The sequence below is a fragment of the Rhinopithecus bieti genome, unplaced genomic scaffold, assembly GCF_001698545.2.
Source record: "Rhinopithecus bieti isolate Rb0 unplaced genomic scaffold, ASM169854v2 scaffold_30918, whole genome shotgun sequence".
NCBI lineage: Eukaryota > Metazoa > Chordata > Mammalia > Primates > Cercopithecidae > Rhinopithecus > Rhinopithecus bieti.
This window is the reverse complement of record NW_016813589.1, coordinates 1696142-1714719: the sequence shown is the minus strand read 5'-3', so window position 1 is coordinate 1714719 and position 18578 is coordinate 1696142. Positions and strand designations below refer to the sequence as shown.

At 38.5% G+C, this 18578-nt stretch overlaps 1 protein-coding gene across 5 annotated transcripts in view; it reads right to left on the bottom strand.

Moving 5' to 3' along the window:
* Positions 1–18578, bottom strand: part of IQGAP2 (IQ motif containing GTPase activating protein 2) — a 317888-nt gene that overhangs the window by 36512 nt on the left and 262798 nt on the right. For all 5 annotated transcript variants that reach the window (XM_017848709.1, XM_017848712.1, XM_017848710.1 and 2 more), the window contains 6 exons: positions 16023–16106; positions 14594–14665; positions 13862–13931; positions 10531–10739; positions 4079–4228; positions 393–556 (listed from right to left, as the gene is read on the bottom strand). In XM_017848709.1, the coding sequence (XP_017704198.1) occupies positions 393–556; positions 4079–4228; positions 10531–10739; positions 13862–13931; positions 14594–14665; positions 16023–16106 (749 nt within the window). The remainder of the gene's footprint in view (positions 1–392; positions 557–4078; positions 4229–10530; positions 10740–13861; positions 13932–14593; positions 14666–16022; positions 16107–18578) is intronic.

Below are 18578 nucleotides of genomic sequence, written 5' to 3'. Positions count from 1 at the left end.
ATTTAGCAAAAGTAGTTTAAGTTCTAGTAAGAAGGGAAGACTATTTAGGCAGAGATTGCACTCTGCATTCTCACCCATTAATGGCCTTACTACTCAGAATTTTAATTAAGTTAAATGTTTTCACTGACTTTCAATATACTACTGATTTTCAGTTGTTATAGACATACAAAATCAAAAGTTAATTTAACACTACAGAAAGTATCATTGGTGGGAGAAAATAGTACTTGAATATAGCTCTAATGATATAGAAGTATTCTCAAGAAACTTGATATATTTTAATATGTGGGAATAACTTGCATGAATTGAAAAATAATTTTAGTAAACCAAAGACAGCCACCACTAACAAAAGGATCTATTCATTGGTATTTTTACATACATATTTGTATACATACTTTATTTCTTCCTCCAGAGCAGTTTTAAAAAGCTTGAGAAGTAGATATTCTTCTCGCTGATTAGAGGCATAATTATATAGTGTGAAAATAACAGTATCCATAAATTTAGTGGACTTGTTCTGTGGCATCTGGAAAATCAGCTTAGCCAAGTATAAAGGGTTGGTCTAGAAGGAAAGAAGGAAAAAGAAAACAAAAAAATCCCACAAAACAATAAGTTAATATATTATTAAAGCACAAAGCAATATCTGATTCCCTGTCTTCAACGACTTAATGTCACTAAAAGCATATAGATGAGTATATAAAATAATTTTTATGTGCCAGGTACTCATCTCTATGCTATTAGTATATAGTATAACTTTCTACTATAGTTTCCTTTAGACTGATATTATATAACTTTCTACTTTAGCTTCCTACCATATATTAATATTTAAAAATATTAATATCAAATATTAATTACTTAATATTATTCATATCATACTATAGGAAGCTATAGTAGAAAATTATGACAGGATTTAAATGATACACACTATATGATACACTTAACATATTATATCTACTTTTCACTGTTGACCTTTTTGAGCCACATATTAATATTTATTGTACAGACGCAGAAGACAGGGTGGGTAGCCAACAGAATCTGGTGTCCAAAGACACTGGCAAAGCTTGGGCATGGTGGCTCGCACCTACAATTCCAGCGGTTTGAGAGAGAGAGGCAGAAGGATAGCTTGAGCCCAGGAGTTCGAGACAAGCCTGGGCAACATGGACAGGCCCTGTCTCTAGAAAAAAGTAAAAATAAATTAGCCAGGCGTGGTGGTGCATGCATGTAGTCCTTGCTACTCAAGAGGCTGAGGTTGGGAGGATCATTTGAGCCCAGTATTTCAAGGCTGCAGTGAGCTGTGATCATACCACTGTATTTCGGCCTAGACAACACAAACTCTGCATCTTAAAAAAAAAAAAAAAAAAAAAAAAAAAAAGTGGACTAAGGGCCCAGCTATATAGACTGGCCTAGAAGGATTGATGGATGAGTAGAAGGAAATGCATACTATCTTGCCAGACTGGAAAGAACAAGAAAAGAATACATGTACAATGAGGAAACAGCAAAATGGCCACAATGTTCTACACAGAGTGAGAAGGGGGAGTGAGGTAGGGAGGTTGAAGAGAGGGGTGAAGGTCAGGACAGTTGATAAGGGAAGTGCCAGAAGACCATGAGCAAAAAATAACAAAGAACTTAAAATGGACGTGGAACCCTGCGGGTTCTGATGAGGATGGACCCGTTGGATACAGAACCAGCCTTCATGGTGATGTGGCTTTTCTCCAGCAGCTACACCTACCAGGTAGAAGTTCAAAGAGAACAACAGTATTCAGGTTACAGAGGAAAGTATGTTCAAAGAGAAATTTAATACTCCTAATCTTCATCTTCTTTCTGACAAGAGAAGAAAATTTTTCTATACTTGAAAACTAGGATTCATCTAATATACTCAAGCAGGTTGGGCAGCTTTTAAGAAACCTCAAATTCTGGTTTACTTTACCACTTAGGTTTACTTTTAAGTTCATAATGATTGGTTGAAATTTTATAAATAAGCAGCTCAGTACTTTTTCTTGACAGCTCTGTAGTGACTCTTTTTCAATGTGAAGTATATAGGAATTAGGAGAAAGGAAACTTATTCTAGGACTAAATAAAGATGCCTACTCACCATTCCTCCTAAGGTTACCTAAAATTTTTAAATTTAGTTTCACACTGAAGAGACAAATCCCCCAAAAACCTATATACTAGCTGACCTGTGGCTTTGGTTAAGAATTTTTGCTATGTCAGGTGTGGTGTCTCATGCCTGGAATCCTAGTGCTTTAAGAGGCTGAGGTGGGTGGATCACTTGAGCTTAGGTGTTTGAGATCAGCCTGGGCAACATGGAAAAACCCTGTCTCTACAAAAAACACGAAAAAATTAGCCAGCCATTGTGGCATATGTCTGTAGTCCCAGCTACTCAGGAGGCCAAGGTGGGAGGATTGCTTGAGCCCAGGAGATGAAGGCTGCAGAGAGCTGTGGTTGCTCCCCTGCACTCCTGCCTGGGCAAGATAGACCTTATCTCTACAAAAAAAGAAGTCTTGCTAAAGTGTAACCTGCGGGCTGAAGGAATCCAGGCCATTTGCTTTTCTATAATTTCTTCAGTGATAATGGGCTAATGTCTCAAAAGAAGAGAAGGAGAAGAAAAATATATGATTTCAACAGGGATTTCACTTGATACAACTGAATGGCTGCACTCTTCGGTTGTACATTTTGGATTGTTTGTGGATAAAGTTTGGTGGGATTATTCTAAACATGCTCCTGTGCTTTTTCTTCTTCCCAAATGCCTCCAGTTATATAATAAAGAATGCAAGTCTTAGGTCAATGACTAGATTTTGACTTATGACAAATTCTGTCAAATTGAGAAAACTAAATTCTACAGAATCTTCAATATGCTTGAAATTTCATGGATATAAAAAATGATAAGTGCCTAAGATTAACTTTCAAACTGGTAGTTGACTACTAAATTAGGCAGACCAACATCCTTTCCTGCTTAAAGTGAGCCCACTTTCTTTCTAAGTTTGCTGGCGTGAAACAGTGGGTTCCACAGACAATTCTAAGTACTGTTAACCTTTTCCTTCTGTACCGCCATGTGGTGGCCACTTGTGTGAAGATGTTCATATGTTTGAAGATGTTCTCCAATCTCTTATTCTAAGTAGAGAAATTTCAAACCTACCAAAATTAACATCGTGTTTCTCCATGAGATTCGCCACACCTCTTATTTATGGTTTGTGTAATGTGCTCTCTATACATCTACAGACAGTGACATCTTCAAAGAAAGATCTAAGCGTCTCCAGGCTTTGAAGGAATTCCAACAGTGGCCCCACTCTGAGAGACATCTGACTCTTCCAAGGGAGAACTATGGATCCACCTCTTTGGGGAAACTTTTCCTGCTGAAGAGGATGCTTGTTTATTTCTACCGCTATCATGCAGTTTCCTTTGTGACTAGTTGTATGTGCTAGTAGGCCTGACAGGCTGAATCAATGGTCAAACAAAACAATAAGTGATTCATCAAAGTCCAACCATAACCAGTCAAACTTATTAGTTCTCACCATCACTCAGGAAGCAATGGAAAATTACTATTCATTTAGATCACAGTAACGCCATGAAAATAATAAAAGAAAAAAGAAATACTGTTTTGAAATCCCAAACCCTCTGGCTCTTTCCCCCACAGAAGGGGAGACTGGTTCTGGTAAATATCTGTTTTTCACATACAGTTATTTTAACTTTTTCATGGATGACTGTACCTGTTTTTGTTTGGTTATTATCAGATTTATATTGTTTCTGCAGGTAACCGCAGTATAATATTGTGAAGAGCATGGGCTCTGAAGCCAAACTGCCTGCATTTCAAAACCCCTGCTTTATCATTTACTGACTGTGTCTCAGTTTTCTCATCTGTAATGCAGGAATAACTATAGTACTCATTATCTCGCGGCTCCCAGGGTTATGGTAAGAATTAAATGAGAGAATGTATGTAAAGCACCAACAATAGCCTTGGTACTTAGTAGATACTCAAAACAGGTATGCTATTATAGCTGAAGCATGATAAAAGACTCCCTGTAAGCCACAGACATGTAACATAGTAGTACTCCCAAACTCAGAGTGAAAGATAAATTGCTCTCACCTGTAAAAGGTAAAACAGTTGCTGATATGTTTCTAGTGTTTTTCTCCTCTCCTTACTCAAACTTTTTATTCCTTGGTTGTCGGTGTTATTCAGTATTTCCATTTCTCCTCCTTTTTTCTTATTCAGCTTTTTACTGTGTGAAATTACATCCTGTAAAAAATTTGATGAGATTACTGCTTTTTAATTCTTGTACTCTTTTCCTCCTCCCTTCACATACAGGACTGAAACACACGTAATTGGAAATACAGGCATACCTCATTGTATTGTGCATTGCTTTATTGTGCTTCACAGATATTGCATTTTTTTTTTTTTGCAAATTGAAGATTTGTGCAACCCTGCATTGAACATGCCTGTTGTCACCATTTTTTCCAATAGCATGTACTTACTTTGTGTCTCTGTGTCACATTTTGATAATTCTTGTAATACATAGAGCTTTTTCATTATTATACTATCTGTTATGGGGCGCTGTTATCAGTGATCCTTTTTTTTTTTTTGAAATGGAGTCTCTCTCTGTCACCCAGGCTGGAGTGCAGTGGTGCAACCTCAGCACACTGCAACCTCCGCCTGCCAGGTTCAAGCGATTCTCCTCCCTCAGCCTCCCGAGTAGCTGGGATTACAGGCACCTGCCACCACGCCTGGCTAATTTTTGTATTTTTAGTAGAGATGGGGTTTCACCATGTTGACCAGGCTGGTCTCGATCTCCTGCCTTCTTGATCCACCTGCCTCTGCCTTCCAAAGTGCTGGGATTACAGGCGTGAGCACCCGGCCTATCAGGGATCTTTGATGTTACTATTCTAATTGTTTTAGGGTACCACAAACCATGCCCATATAACTTAAGCAGCAGTTCTGACTGCTTCACCAACTTTCCTTTTTCTCTTCTCTCCTTGGGCGCCCTATTCCCTGAGACAGGACGATATTAAAATTAGGTTAATTAATAACCATACGATGGCCTTGAAGTGTTCAAGTGAAATTTACACATCTTTCACTTTAAATGAAAAGCTAGAAATGATTAAGCTTAGTGAAGAAGTTATATCAAAAGATTATATCAAAAGATAGGCTAGGCCTAAAGCTAGGCCTCTTGCACCAAACAGCCAAGTTATGAATGCAAAGAAAAATTTCTTGAAAGAAATAAAAAATGCTACTTCAGTGAAAACATGAAAGATTAAAAAAACCAAAATGGCCCTATTGCTGATATGGAGAAAGTTTGAGTGGTATGGATAGAAGATTAAACCAGCATAATATTCCTTTAAGCCAAAGCCTAATCCAAAGCAAGGTCCTAACTTTCTTCAATTCTATGAAGCCTTAGACAAGCCAGGAAGCTTTGGAAGAAAACTTGGAAGTGGGCCAAGTGTGGTGGCTCATGCCTGTGATCCCAGCACTTTGGAAGGCCAAGATGGGAGGATGGCTTCAGGCCAGGAGTTTGAGATCAACCTGGGTAACAGAGCAAGACCCCATCTGCACAAACCAATTTTAAAAATAAGCCAGGTGTGGTGGCTTATGCCTGTGGTACTAGCTACTTGGAAGTCTGAGACCCACAGTAAGAAATACATTTTCCATCTTTTATTGGTGAACACACATACACCCTCTCTCTTACTAATGGTGCATGCTGATATTTTCTATTTGCTTTTATTCTATTCCACTTTTAAAGATTACTCATTGTGACACACTAAAATGATTTAATGACCCTAATGGCACATGACTCATATTCGAAAGTCGCTGTTCTAGAACACCTCCCCTGTCACTTGGCATTAGTTCACTGTCCCAGAGTAAGTGGTAAGAAAGTTGCTTTTCCTAAAACTTCTTCCAGATTTTTGACTGAGCTCTTAGCTGGACCTCTACATGAGGACTCTACTTGCACATCAGGAATGCTGGGCCAGTATCCTTAGAGGGGCACTATGGTCAGTGTGGACAACAGCGTTTTGCTCTGCATGCACTACTGGCATCTGTCACTCTGGCTCCTTCCCACCAAATACCAGCAGGGACCCCTAGTCATTTTCACAGCCGACATGTGCCCGCCCTCATTTCCAATTGCCACTGGGGATAAGAACCACCGTCAGGTCTTGTCTAAAGGGTAAGCTCTAAATATGTTTACTTCCTGGCACCCCATTCTCCCATGGCTGGGGTCAGCCTATTGAGAAGCTGGGGTCCAGAGCTCTAGGAAGCTCTCGAATAAGACAGTTCCATGTGGCTACATCCATTGCCTTCCAGGTCCATGATTTTATTCTTTCTCATTCTCAGCTCAGAGAGAGGCAGCCTTGACTTACCCACTTACTTCTGTCACCCCAGTTGCTTTTATAGGGAAAGGGGAGGGGGAGTTGATTTACATTCCCATAACATTTTTTAAAAAGCAACATTTCCCCCTTGTTTTACCAATATATAAAGTGTATTCAGTTCAATGAAAGGAATTGTAGTTACCACCAGATAGAGGTCAAGGGGGAATCTAGGCAGGTGGCTGTCTGATAATCCTTATCTATAAGAAGTCCTAAGACATCACTAGAGTAAATGTGGCTTATAGTGCCAGTTAATCCACATTTTTCCTCTTCAGATAGCTGGCGATGTTAAATCATTCAACTCCCTCAAATACACAGAATAAATCTATTACCTTGATTTTAAATATATGGCAGGAAAACAAGTCTTGTTACCTAGAATCCCCCCCTTTTCCCTCCCAAGTGTTTTCAGTGGAGGTCACTCTAGAAACTAGGGGCTTTTTGTTTTGTTGCAGACTTCATCTTCTGGTTAATGGTTTTTGCCATATACAGAAGAGAGGATAGGGGTGGTGAGCAAGATCTGGGGCAGATCTAAACTCCTCTGCATTAAAAACAGAGAGAGTTGGTGAAGGCAGGACAGGGAGAGGAATGGAGGGAGGGAAGCAGCAGAGGCAATGCTGAACCCAGAAAGGGGAAGAGAGGGCAGGCCGGTGGCTGTGCCAATGGAACAGCGCCTGTCTGCTGGAGCTCCAAGGGCAGAGCCGGGTACAGCAACCAGGATAGCCCCTCTGCCTTCTCCCTGTGAGGTTCTGACTTGCTCATGAATGTGCTTGGGTGAGTGGAGGTTTGCTTTGGGAAGCTTGAAAATGGACACAAGAGCCAACCTAGACAAGGATAACAAACAGAGCGGTTACTTTTTATTCATTGCAACTCACTTTTCCTGATTCTTAATCAATATCAAACACTGGAGGAATACCGTGGTTTGAAAGAGGAACTGTATTTGGCTTGTTCATGATAGTCCCACATCTCAATACTGCCCTTTTCCCACCACCTTTCCCCTTTTCCTGATAAGGGGATATCTGCAGGCCGGTAGTACGCTATGACATAAACATTTTTTGTAGAAAGTGTGGGCTAGTATGAAGGGCTTGGGCTTGGGCGTCGTAAAGATATGGATATCTGCAGAGTATAATTAGCTTGGTAAACTTGCACAGGTTAACCTAAGCTTCAGTTTCCTCATCTATAGAGTGACTATAATAACAGCAATTTTAGTGAGTTGCTGTGAAGATTAAAAATATATGTAAATCACCTAGTACATTTTCCAAGGAAGAAAACACACTCACAGAGAGGTTAAGAAACATGCTCAAGGTCACATGTTAATATAAGCAGTGAAGTAGCATAATTAAGCATTAATAGTTACAAATCTCAATCCTGAGTTTCAGGTAGTACTGGCCTGCAAATCTGGGCTCCTAGATGATACATCACACTTATGAATGGGAATTTTAGTGCTAGTTTTAGATTAGCTTTAGTCTCTTAATTTAGGCTTTCCTTCCAGCTAGGTTGACCTATAGTTTTTTCGTTTTTTTTTTTTTTGGCTCCTGTGCCTCCAGGAAACCTCTATTTCAGTTGCTTTGTCTTCTTTCTCCAAACTATTCTTTTTGCCTAAAATCAATGTTAGTCACTTCACTAACCTACAGATTTTGAGGTTTTAAGGAATGCTGATTTTAAAAGAACTATAAAAAATGTTAAGGTTACTAGCAAGAGTTAGCATTGTTCTGTAAGAACAAAGCCATTTCCCTTTACAATCTCTCTTTCCTCACTAAACACACACTCATTGTTAAAATAAAAGGTGTGGGGAGGAGGGGAGAAGATAAACTTAACTATCACACAAAGAAAATCACTTAACTTCTTTCTCCGTCTGGCTTATTATTATTTTTTGATAATATAAGAAATCATACTACCTTAGGTACTATTTTCTCCTCTACTAAATCACAAACCTTTCCTCCTGCTTTAAAAGTATCAAAACCATTATTTTTAGTGGTTATACAACATCTACATTAAACTAATTATATCATCCTCTATTGTTTTGGCCTTCAGGTCGTTTCCCACTTTTTCACTACTATAAATAAAGCTTCAACTGCTCTGTTCTTGTATCACTACAAACGTTCTGTCAATGATAAGGCTAACAGCTGCATATTTAATAATCATTAGTTTAATCACTAAAAAATGTTGGATACATATTTGGTGTTTGCAAATATGTTGAAAAACTTCACAATGTTATCTATTAGTGATAAGTGGCTTTAAAAACCCCCCCACAAAACTCAAGCATTCATGAAAATCTGATAACTTGCCATGATTGTGTTTCCAAAAGATACATATTATTTAAACTATGTACTGATGTGCAACTAAGCCTTTATTTTAAAAGGCAAGACATTTCCTGTTTATGATTTTATGGCGATAGGGTGAAACAGCAGTTTAAGGCTATAAAAAGCATTCTCTAAAAAACCTTCTGGAATATATTACACTTTAAAAGTTCTCATGTATGTCAAACAATACAAATACATTATTTTTTAAAAGTACTATTGTTTTCTGGATAAAATAATAAAAGTAGTTTTATTCCTGAATATTAAGAAGAGACGATCACTTGTGTTTATAAAATGATGTTTTTCTTATTTTCTCCTCCACAATTGCCCTGGTGTCTTTATGAGGTCTGGAGGACCAGCCTGGGGCATTCACATGCCCACGTAACTGGCAGCCTCCTGTGGCTGCTCATCTCCCAGCTCTCCAGAACACTTGCTTGGTTGTTGGCCACTGGAGCTCCACCTATGAGCCACTGTATCCTTCTCAGAGTTTCCAGAAGGTCAGTTTCCCTCTTCGACCTATCAGTTTTCTGAAAACTGATGTGGCACATAGGAAGGGAACAGGGACGGGAGAGAGGTCTTATCCTAGGCATCTGTTCTTGGGTAAAATGACGCTTTTACACTTTTTTTTGAGCCCTGATATTGGCAGGTTTCACACAGATGTGAAGTCACACCGTGATTTATTTAGAAGTTATCAATGGGGGCAGTGTGACTCTGTACATATTTTGGAAATACGTGGGGATGTTTTTTAATATCTTAACAATTGAAGGGCACTCCTGCTTTATAGAGAGCAGGGATTGGGGATGAGAGGTGCTCTGCGATCTGGCGATTTGTGGGATGGTCCTGTGTAAATAATTGCCCTACACCTTCCATGACAGAACTTTTGAATGTCTTACTGGTCATTTATGTAGGTCAAGATTCTGTTTGTAATTATCTAAGCCTAGAATCTAATTGTTTTACGTAGATGTGTAATATATTTTCTCCACACAAAATCTAGGATTTTCTAGAATTGCAACTGCTGTGTAAACTGGGTGGAGACTACACTTGGCTAATGCTGAACTTTACAAATAGTTGTTCTCCATTTGGGAAAATGAGGTCCTGCCAGCTCTACCACTTCTTCACATCAGTTGCCACTGAAGCCCTCACAATCTGTAGCTGTTCTGTGAAGAGGTCCACACCCCTGGTAACTGTATCATGTCTTCCAATGTCATCAGGCATATACATTTTCTCAATAAAATGTGTGCTTTTATTAACAATTACTCTTTAATTTTCTCTTTTGTATTCATATAAAGGCCCTAGTCTTATTCTGAAGGTATATACATCAGTACATTTTATCACATAGATTTCATTTCAGAATAAGGAAGCCTTACAAAATGTTATAAATGGGGAGGCATAAAATTTTACAGACTAGAGAACCACTAATTTATAATAAAACGATAAAACTTATCGTAGATTCCAAATGAACTTAGCTAGACCAAAGTATCATGCACATATATAATCACAAACAACATGTTTCAGTCAACAGTAGACCTCATATAAGACATTAGTTCTATAAGATTATAGTACAATATTTTCACTGTATTTTTTCTATGTTGAGCTATGTTTAGACACACAAATACTTACCTTTGTGTTACAATTGCCTGCAGTATTAGTACAGTCACAAGCTGTACAGGTGTGTAGCCCAGGAGCAGTAGGCTCTATCATATAGCCTAGGTGTGTAGTAGACTCTACCATCTGTGTTTAGGTAAGTGTTCTATGATGTTTGCATCAGGATGAAATCACCTAATGCTACATTTCTGAGAACGTATCCCTGTCATTAAGTGACTCTTGACTGTATGTAGGCATCTTCCCTCTTCTGGGAGCTGACAGTCCCAAAAACCCCACTGACCTCTAGTGTGATCCTGTTCTTCACCAGGAGTCCAATCTTGATGTCCATCAGGTTCAGGTCTTTTTCCAGCTGTTGATTGGCCCTGATCTTGGTCACTACTTCTTCCCTTAATCGTGCAACCTCTAGTTCCTCCTGGAAATCCAAATCACTTTGGTCCAACAGGTATACAAATTTGCGAATTACTGTTAATGGTGGGTTTTCAGAGCCAACTGCAGTGACAGGAACAGGTATACTTTAATTAGGAAAGCTTGGAATGATTATCAACAGGAAAGAAACAAGGTCTTAAACAATTACTAGAAAAATATACCAATGAAAGTACTTGGTCTAGGGTGAGAATCATTCTACCCACCCCCACACAATTTAAAATCTGGACAAGGAAACTGATCAATAAATAAATGAACAAAACAGATATCTGACCCCACTCTTTTCTAGTTATCAACTCCCCTTTTCTCCCTTTTATCAGCTCTCTCTCACACTGTTCCCTGGACTCATGCACTAAGAAGATAGTACTATCTGTGCCTCCTTCCTCAGGAACCTGGGAAAGAAAGTTAATATAAGTTACCTCGACCCTGAGACCTTGTGCTTGAGCTAGATAAGTGACTTACATTCTTGCTGCAGGAAGCAGAAAGTGGTTTCTCCCAACCCAAAGGATCTTTGGGAAGGAGCCGGAAGTAGGCGAAAGCTGAATTAGAAAAGGGCCAGGAAGGGAGGACTGTAAAAGCCAAACAGGAACCAACGGAACGATAAGTGAAATGAATGTTCTACTCAGCTGAAATAAAAAGATTTTAGAAATTGAAACTTGGCCCTTGTTCTTTGAGCACCGGCCAAGGGAGGGTGCTCAGAATCTATGGGTCAGCCCTTGTTATTGAGAGGGACATTCTCACATAAACTCTAAAAGGGTTTTTCCCTTAGTACCTGGAACTTTAGGCTTTGATTTCCTGGCACTCTAACTCTTGGAAAATATTTTAACATGCTTAGGGAGATAAGAGCTGGGTAAACTGTAAGAATAAATCATCTCGTCCATTGAGGACGAATGATTAGACCCAATACTAGAGAGATGACTTGCAAGAGCTAGTCCAGTCATGGCCATCTCAATAGCTGCCCTCCTTTACACCTAGGCCCTTGACAGTCTTCCTTTGACTTCCACCTTAGTTCTGTGGTGTTTTGACACTAAAGGAGTAAGGAAACCAACACCACAAACAACTGCATAAACCCAGCATGGAAAACCAAATCTATAGTTAGGTATGTTATTTTACCGCTGCTGATGGCCTTTATTGGAGAATTTTCCTTGGATCACAGGACCCTTTATTTCCTGACCACCGAAGCACATCAATTTATTTTCCTTCCATTTCTAGCAAAGATGCTGCCACTGACATGACCACTTCAGGGAAGGCCTTAGCAATGCACCACAGCTCATCCATGCAGCCAAGTTGGGGGAACATGAGCCCTCCCACCGTGGCCAGAGTTGATGGCTGCTTCTCCCTCCCGCTAAGGGTTATATCTCTTCATATGTACTAACAGTCCCATCGGAAAATGACTAAATTTTAGCTTTACTAATTGTTATGGCCTGAATTTATTATTTCCTCTATCAATACTAGGCTTTTTGCCATCTTCATCTGAGAATGACTTTGTGGTACAGGTATTTTCATTTCAGGAAATCAGACCCCTTTATAGTCTGCACCTACAAGTGACCACATCTTAGTTCCAGCAACTTTCAAGCTGGAATGCATTCAGTGACATTCCAGAGAAAAAGGGTGAGAACAGATGATAACAAACTTAGAAAAGTTTTGGTTACCATACATTTTTTTGGTTACCATAAAAGCACCCAATTTGCTGAAGCCCAGAGAAGCTTAGATCTAACTCACTCACCGAGATGGTTTCTCTATTTACCTTTTATGTCCCAATATAAAGTTGCCTAGATTTTAAAACTGGAATTTGTGTTTGTAATAAAAAAGTAAACAAATAAAAAACATCACTGTAACTGCTTAAAAAAAAACATGTTACCTTGAATGAAATGAAAATTAGCCTGTGTTCATTTGGAAAATTTACTTTGAACTCATCTTTCATATATAAAAGCAATAGCAAACATATTTTAGTGTCAGGGCTCAGAAAAAGAAAAAATCCTCTTTAGCCTTCTTTAAAAAAAATTCAAAACAACAACAACACATCTACTAGCTGAGAGGTGAGCTGGAATCTAGTGGAATGAGACATTATTCAGTAGATTCTGCAGGCTGGAGGCAGAGTGAGGACTTCAAGCGTCCCTAGATTTTCCTTAACAAGTACCAGGGAAGATCTTTCTTCAGCCATATACTTCATCCCTTAATTCAGACAAACTTTAGACAATAAAAGGTGCTGGCTAAACTTACTAGGCACTGTAAGTACTAATAAATTTATCAGCAAGCTTTCCTCGACTGTGCATGTTCCTGTGATAATTAGAATGGAAAAATTGAATATATGAAGAATCAACTTACGATGTAAAAAAACAAAATAACAAACATAGGCAAAGTTGGGACTGTAAGGAGATAGCACAAAATGTGATTGTTATTTTTTGGTGAATTTTATTTTGCTATTTTCAAACTTTCTATACATTTTTATTAAAAACCTTAATCTGTAATCCCAGCACTTTGGGAGGCTGAGATAGGTGAATCATGAGGTCAGGGGTTGAAGACCAGCCTGACACACATGGTGAAACCCCGTCTCTACTAAAAATACAAAATATTAGCTGGGTGTGGTGGCTTGTGCCTGTAATCCCAGCTACTCAGGAGGCTGAGGCAGGAGAATCGCTTGAACTGGGGAGGTAGAGGTTGCAGTGAGCCAAGATTGCGCCACTGCACTCCAGCCTGGGCGACAGTGTGAGACTCTGTCTCAGAACAAAAACAAACAAACAAAAATTAAAAATTATTCTGTGAAAATTTCAGAATGAAATTGCAGGAAGATGTTTGCAGTTGTCATTTTTGGGAGATGAGACTATGTCTAACAAATTAAACAATGTAAATGTAAGGTTATTTTCTGGCTAACTCTTTTGCATTAGATTTTTGACTCTAGCTTAGATTGAAAAAAAATTCAGCATTTACGCCAACTCCATTCTCTTTGAAGAAGAAATTATACCATGTGGCTGATCCTTTCCATTTAATAGGAAGGCCCATTTCCTGTCACCAAGTGTTCCTCTGTGTACTGGTTTAGAACCTGGGGCCTGAGATGATCAAAATCTACTGGAAACAATGGGTATCCTCTGTTCTTAGAGCAACCTCTGAAGTGACCAATATGGACCAATATGTCCTTGCCTGGTTTATAAAAAATCCTTGCTTTGTTTCAGAAAGCTCTCACTTACCCAGTGTTTTGTAGTCATCTCTAGCTTTGTTCGCTCTCAGCAGTGACTGTATTTTCACAATTTCATTATTCTGCAAAAGATTGAGATAAGTCTTGATCTCCCAGTGTCCCACCTACTCCATTATTTTTGAATTTAGAACATTTAAGAACTGTTAGTATTTAAGAACTGACACTACTTAGAACTGACAGTATTTCAATGTGATGTATTCAACGTTTATTTTTCCATTTTCTTTGAAGAAGAGGTCAGGTAAGTTAACTAAAAGTACAAACAAGACTGTAGGGGAACTGCTTAGACAGAGATCTAAAAGGGGAAAATAATTTTAGCACAGAACTTAGATGATCCAATCTATGTTCCCATATCTCTTCTTTAAAGATTCAGGAAAAAATCCCTCCCAGCGGCTTCTATTTAAAGTAAGCAGTTAGCAGTTGAAAAAACTACATATGCAATGCTGGAAAATATTTCTCTAGAGTCTTCTCTCTTTGGTGTTACTAGCCTACAGTTTTCCCCTCACCTATTTTCTATTGAGTCCTGACTGGCGAAGTCTAACTCTCAACATGATTTCTGAATGAAAACAGTAAGCCTCCAAATATTATCATATGAAGTTCTAAGATCCCTTCTTCCCTAAGTGTTCTTGTCCACCATTCAACAAAAATCATTCAATGCTAACATTCAATAAAGCATTAATTTAGTTCATTATCACCCTGGATAAAATCCCACAGGCATTTTTCTTACATGATCTCTGAAATACTGTAGTCTTGAAAGATAGCTCTTTCTTGCAGTTGCCATTCGGAACCAGGACTGAATCTAAAAAGTTTAAAAAAATAGAAAAGAACAACAAAAAATAAAGAGAAAAGTCAAAGTAATCACCAAACAACCTGTAATACGGTTTTGTGTAGTTTTTCTAAAAACAATGATACTTAATAAGGAAAAAAAGCAGCCCACTAAATAATCAATCTTTCACAGATGTTTCTTAAGGGGTTCAAAACACTTTACCTGTTACTCTTAATTTCACCGCCTTAATAAGAGAGAGGTGGGGAGAATAATTTAACTTTGTACTATTTTACCTTAATCTCAGTAAATAAAAGCCAGAAGGGTGAGGCGTTTTGCTGAGAGTTGCAATGAGTCAGGAAATCATGTAAACTAAGTCTAGGGTTTCTTCTATCATCCCTTTAAATGCATTCAATATCCTTTAAGTTTTTATGGGAAAACACTGAAGAGGTCTCATGAGGGACCAATTGCTACCAATAGTTTCTGAGAGAATAGGCATATGTTCCATAGGATGCTATTTCATCAAGGAGCTACTGCACAATGGATCTGGGTCACGTTATTCTCTGCCTTCACAGTTTAAAACTTTTTTAAAATTTGTTTTTATTTATTATTATTTTTAAAAATACAAATGAGTTCCCCCTACGTTACCCAGGCTGGTCTTGAACTCCTGGGCTCAAGCGATCCTCCCACCTCGGCCTCCCAAAGTGCTGGGATTACAGGTGTGAGCCACGAAGCCTGGCCTAAAAGATCTTTAAACTAATCTGATTCTACTTTCCAGCTCCATTGCTTCCACTCTCATCTGGATTTCCAAGCTGGAGACTTGTAGATCTCCAAGTTGTAGATTTCCAAGTTGATTTTTGTCCAGTCCTCTGGCTTTCAGATCCATGAGAAAGGACACCACAGTACCCTTTCTTTCTCACCCAGAGCTATTCACCTGAGTGAAAGGCTGGGTTGACTAATTCAACTCCCAAATATAGGCCTTAAATTAGCTCTACTTCCTCTAATCATTGGTTTTGTTCTGTTACATCTGAGCATTCTAAATATGCTTAAGCAAATGTGGAAAGAGAAACATGAAATAAAGCTGGGTTCTACCTAGAGTTTAAATAATCAATTTGAACTTTCTGGACAAAGAGCATTTATTAGTTACAGAACACTTTGACTTGTGATTCTCATAACCACTCATAAAGGACTTGAGGTTTTATAGTAGTTTAACCAACCTGCTTGAAAAATGATTAGGTAAATGAGCAGCGGAGCTGGGATTCAAATCCAGTACTGCCTTCTGACTTCAAGGCTCACACATACCCTCCCTTTCTGTAGCTGTCTTTCAGATTAAACATGAAATGAGGGGAAACATTTAAGCCAAGCACATGGTATGGTAGGAAAGGGTATTTACCTTCACAATAGAATCAGTATTATCAATGAACGTTTGCCGCCTGTGCATATACTCCTTCCGTTGTTTACATCCTTTCCAAAAAGCCTAAGGAAAAGAGTGGGTTATAGAATTATTTACCAGCAAGTTTCCCAGTTTATATAGGAAGTGCAAGAGCAGAGCACATCTCAGGTCGCATGGAGCTGGGGCACTGTCAGGGACCCTCCCTTCAAATCTCATCTGGACACCCTCTCTGGGGGTAGCCAGTTAACCACGGCACAGCACATCAGCTCACAGCTGAGACTTGTTCTAAGCTTAGGACAGCAGAGCAGAGGTCATAAATTACATGGAGAAGCACAGTTCCTGCTGGAAAGCTTAACTTTACCAAGGCCCTGGGTGACAAGAAGGAATAATAAAATGGAGTTTCTCCAAAACCCATAAATAGTATTAAGTAGGTGCTACTGGTATTTGATAACAACAAAAAATGCTTGAAAATAATGCCTAATATTAAGTATCTTTACCACAACCAGTGGCCCACTGTGGTCCCGACTGGAAAGGAGGATGCTCTACCAACTTGTGGCCCTGAATCCCTTGGATCCCTGAAAACACTGGTGCTGCAACTGACCATCATTTCAGATACTTCCACATAAGGTTAAACAATGCTTCATCAACACAGCTTTACCTGATTATCACCATTAAGAAGAAGTTTTACAGGAAACACAAAAACCGGACACAAACTAGTATCTTTAGAAGAATTAAATTCATAACTGTTATCAGTTTATTCCAATTCATTTATGAGCATCTTTTTATTGAAACATCTTTGTAACTCACCCCAATTCTGATACTGTTTTCAAATTAGAAAGGAAGTAAAAGTTCCTTGTTAAAAGGGCAAATATAAAAAATCAAATTATTTGTATAAACATCCTTCCATGTCTGTATATATTTGCCTCATTCTTTTTTAAAAGGGTACATGAAATTTTGTTATTTCAACAATAATATTTTTGTAATGAGTCAAAACAATATAGTCAGGATGGAATCAAAATGATGAACTGGGCACTTGCTCCAGACTTCCCCTTGGTCCAAATCCCTAGAAGGCACAAATATGCTTAAAAAAAAAAAAACCTTTTAATTTCGAAAGAATCACCAACTCACAAGAAGGATCAAAAATTATTCAATGAGTTTCATGTACCCTTTACACAGCTTCCCCCAATGGTAACATCATACAAATATACTTTTATTATTATTTTTTGAGACAGGGTCTCATTTTGTCACCCAGGCTACAGTGCAGTGGCTCAATCATGGCTAACTGCAGCCTCCACCTCCTGGGCTCAACTGATCCTCCTGCCTTAGACTCCTGAGTAGCTGGGACCACAGATATACACCACCATGCCCAGCTAATTTTTCTATTTTCACTATGTTGCCCAGGCTGTTCTTGAATTCCTGGACTCAAGCAATCTGCCCACCTTGGCCTCCCAAAGTGTTGGGATTACAGGTGTTAGCCATACCTGGCCCAAACATACTTTTAAAGCAATCCATAATAATGCTAGAAAATAAGAAGGCATAGAGATAAAAATTATGAGGGTTCCTAGAAAACAGAAAGTAACTAGAACTGAACTGAAAGAGGAAAAGGCAGAACAAATTTCTACAAAAATGTCAAAACATCTTTGATATGGCTTTAAGCTTGAGGCAGTCAGGGTAGTTTTGGGAAAATTCTTGCCTTATCCATTTGTCAGTTGGTGGACAAAGAAAGCATAGATGGTGAAGTGTGAGCTCGAGGAAACTACAAAAGGGTATAGTTTTGGGGAGGGAATTTAGCAGTATCAAATTTAAAATTATTTAGCCTTTCATCCAATATTTCAAGTTTTCAATATATCTAGCCCAGGAAAATAAAAGCACCTGTGTAGAAAACCCCATATATAAGTATTTTGTCACAGCATTGTTTGTAATACCAAAAATGTGCATCCAGTAAAATGGTCACAAATAGGGGGAACAGCTAGAGACACTGCAATTGCAGTCCCACTGAGGGATGCTACACATCCGTTAAGAGTAAAGTAAGGTTGGGGGAGGGGAAGGGATAGCATTAGGAGAAATACCTAACGTAAATGATGAGTTAATGGGTGCAGCACACCAATATGGCACATGTATACATATGTAACAATCCTGCATGTTGTACACATGTACCCTAGAACTTAAAGTATATATATATAAAAAGAGTAAAGTAAAGTCATATATACTGACTATGGCAAGGCTCTGTGTCTTGGAGAATAGGAAGACCTCCAAGATATATAGATAATACGAAAAGGAAATTTTAGCTTACCACACATATTATGATACCACATGTTAACAAAAAATCCACAGAATAATTATACCTATTTCTATGCAAACAATCTGACCTCAATACCTAGAAGATCTATTAAAATACACAGTGAACAAAGAGAAAGGGTATACGTATCTGTGTACCTATCTCTACTTCCATCTGGCTACTTTATAAAGGGAACTACTATTTAACATTTTATTATGTATCCTATGAAATATGCACGTGTAAACACACATACCCCATCATTATACACACAAATACAA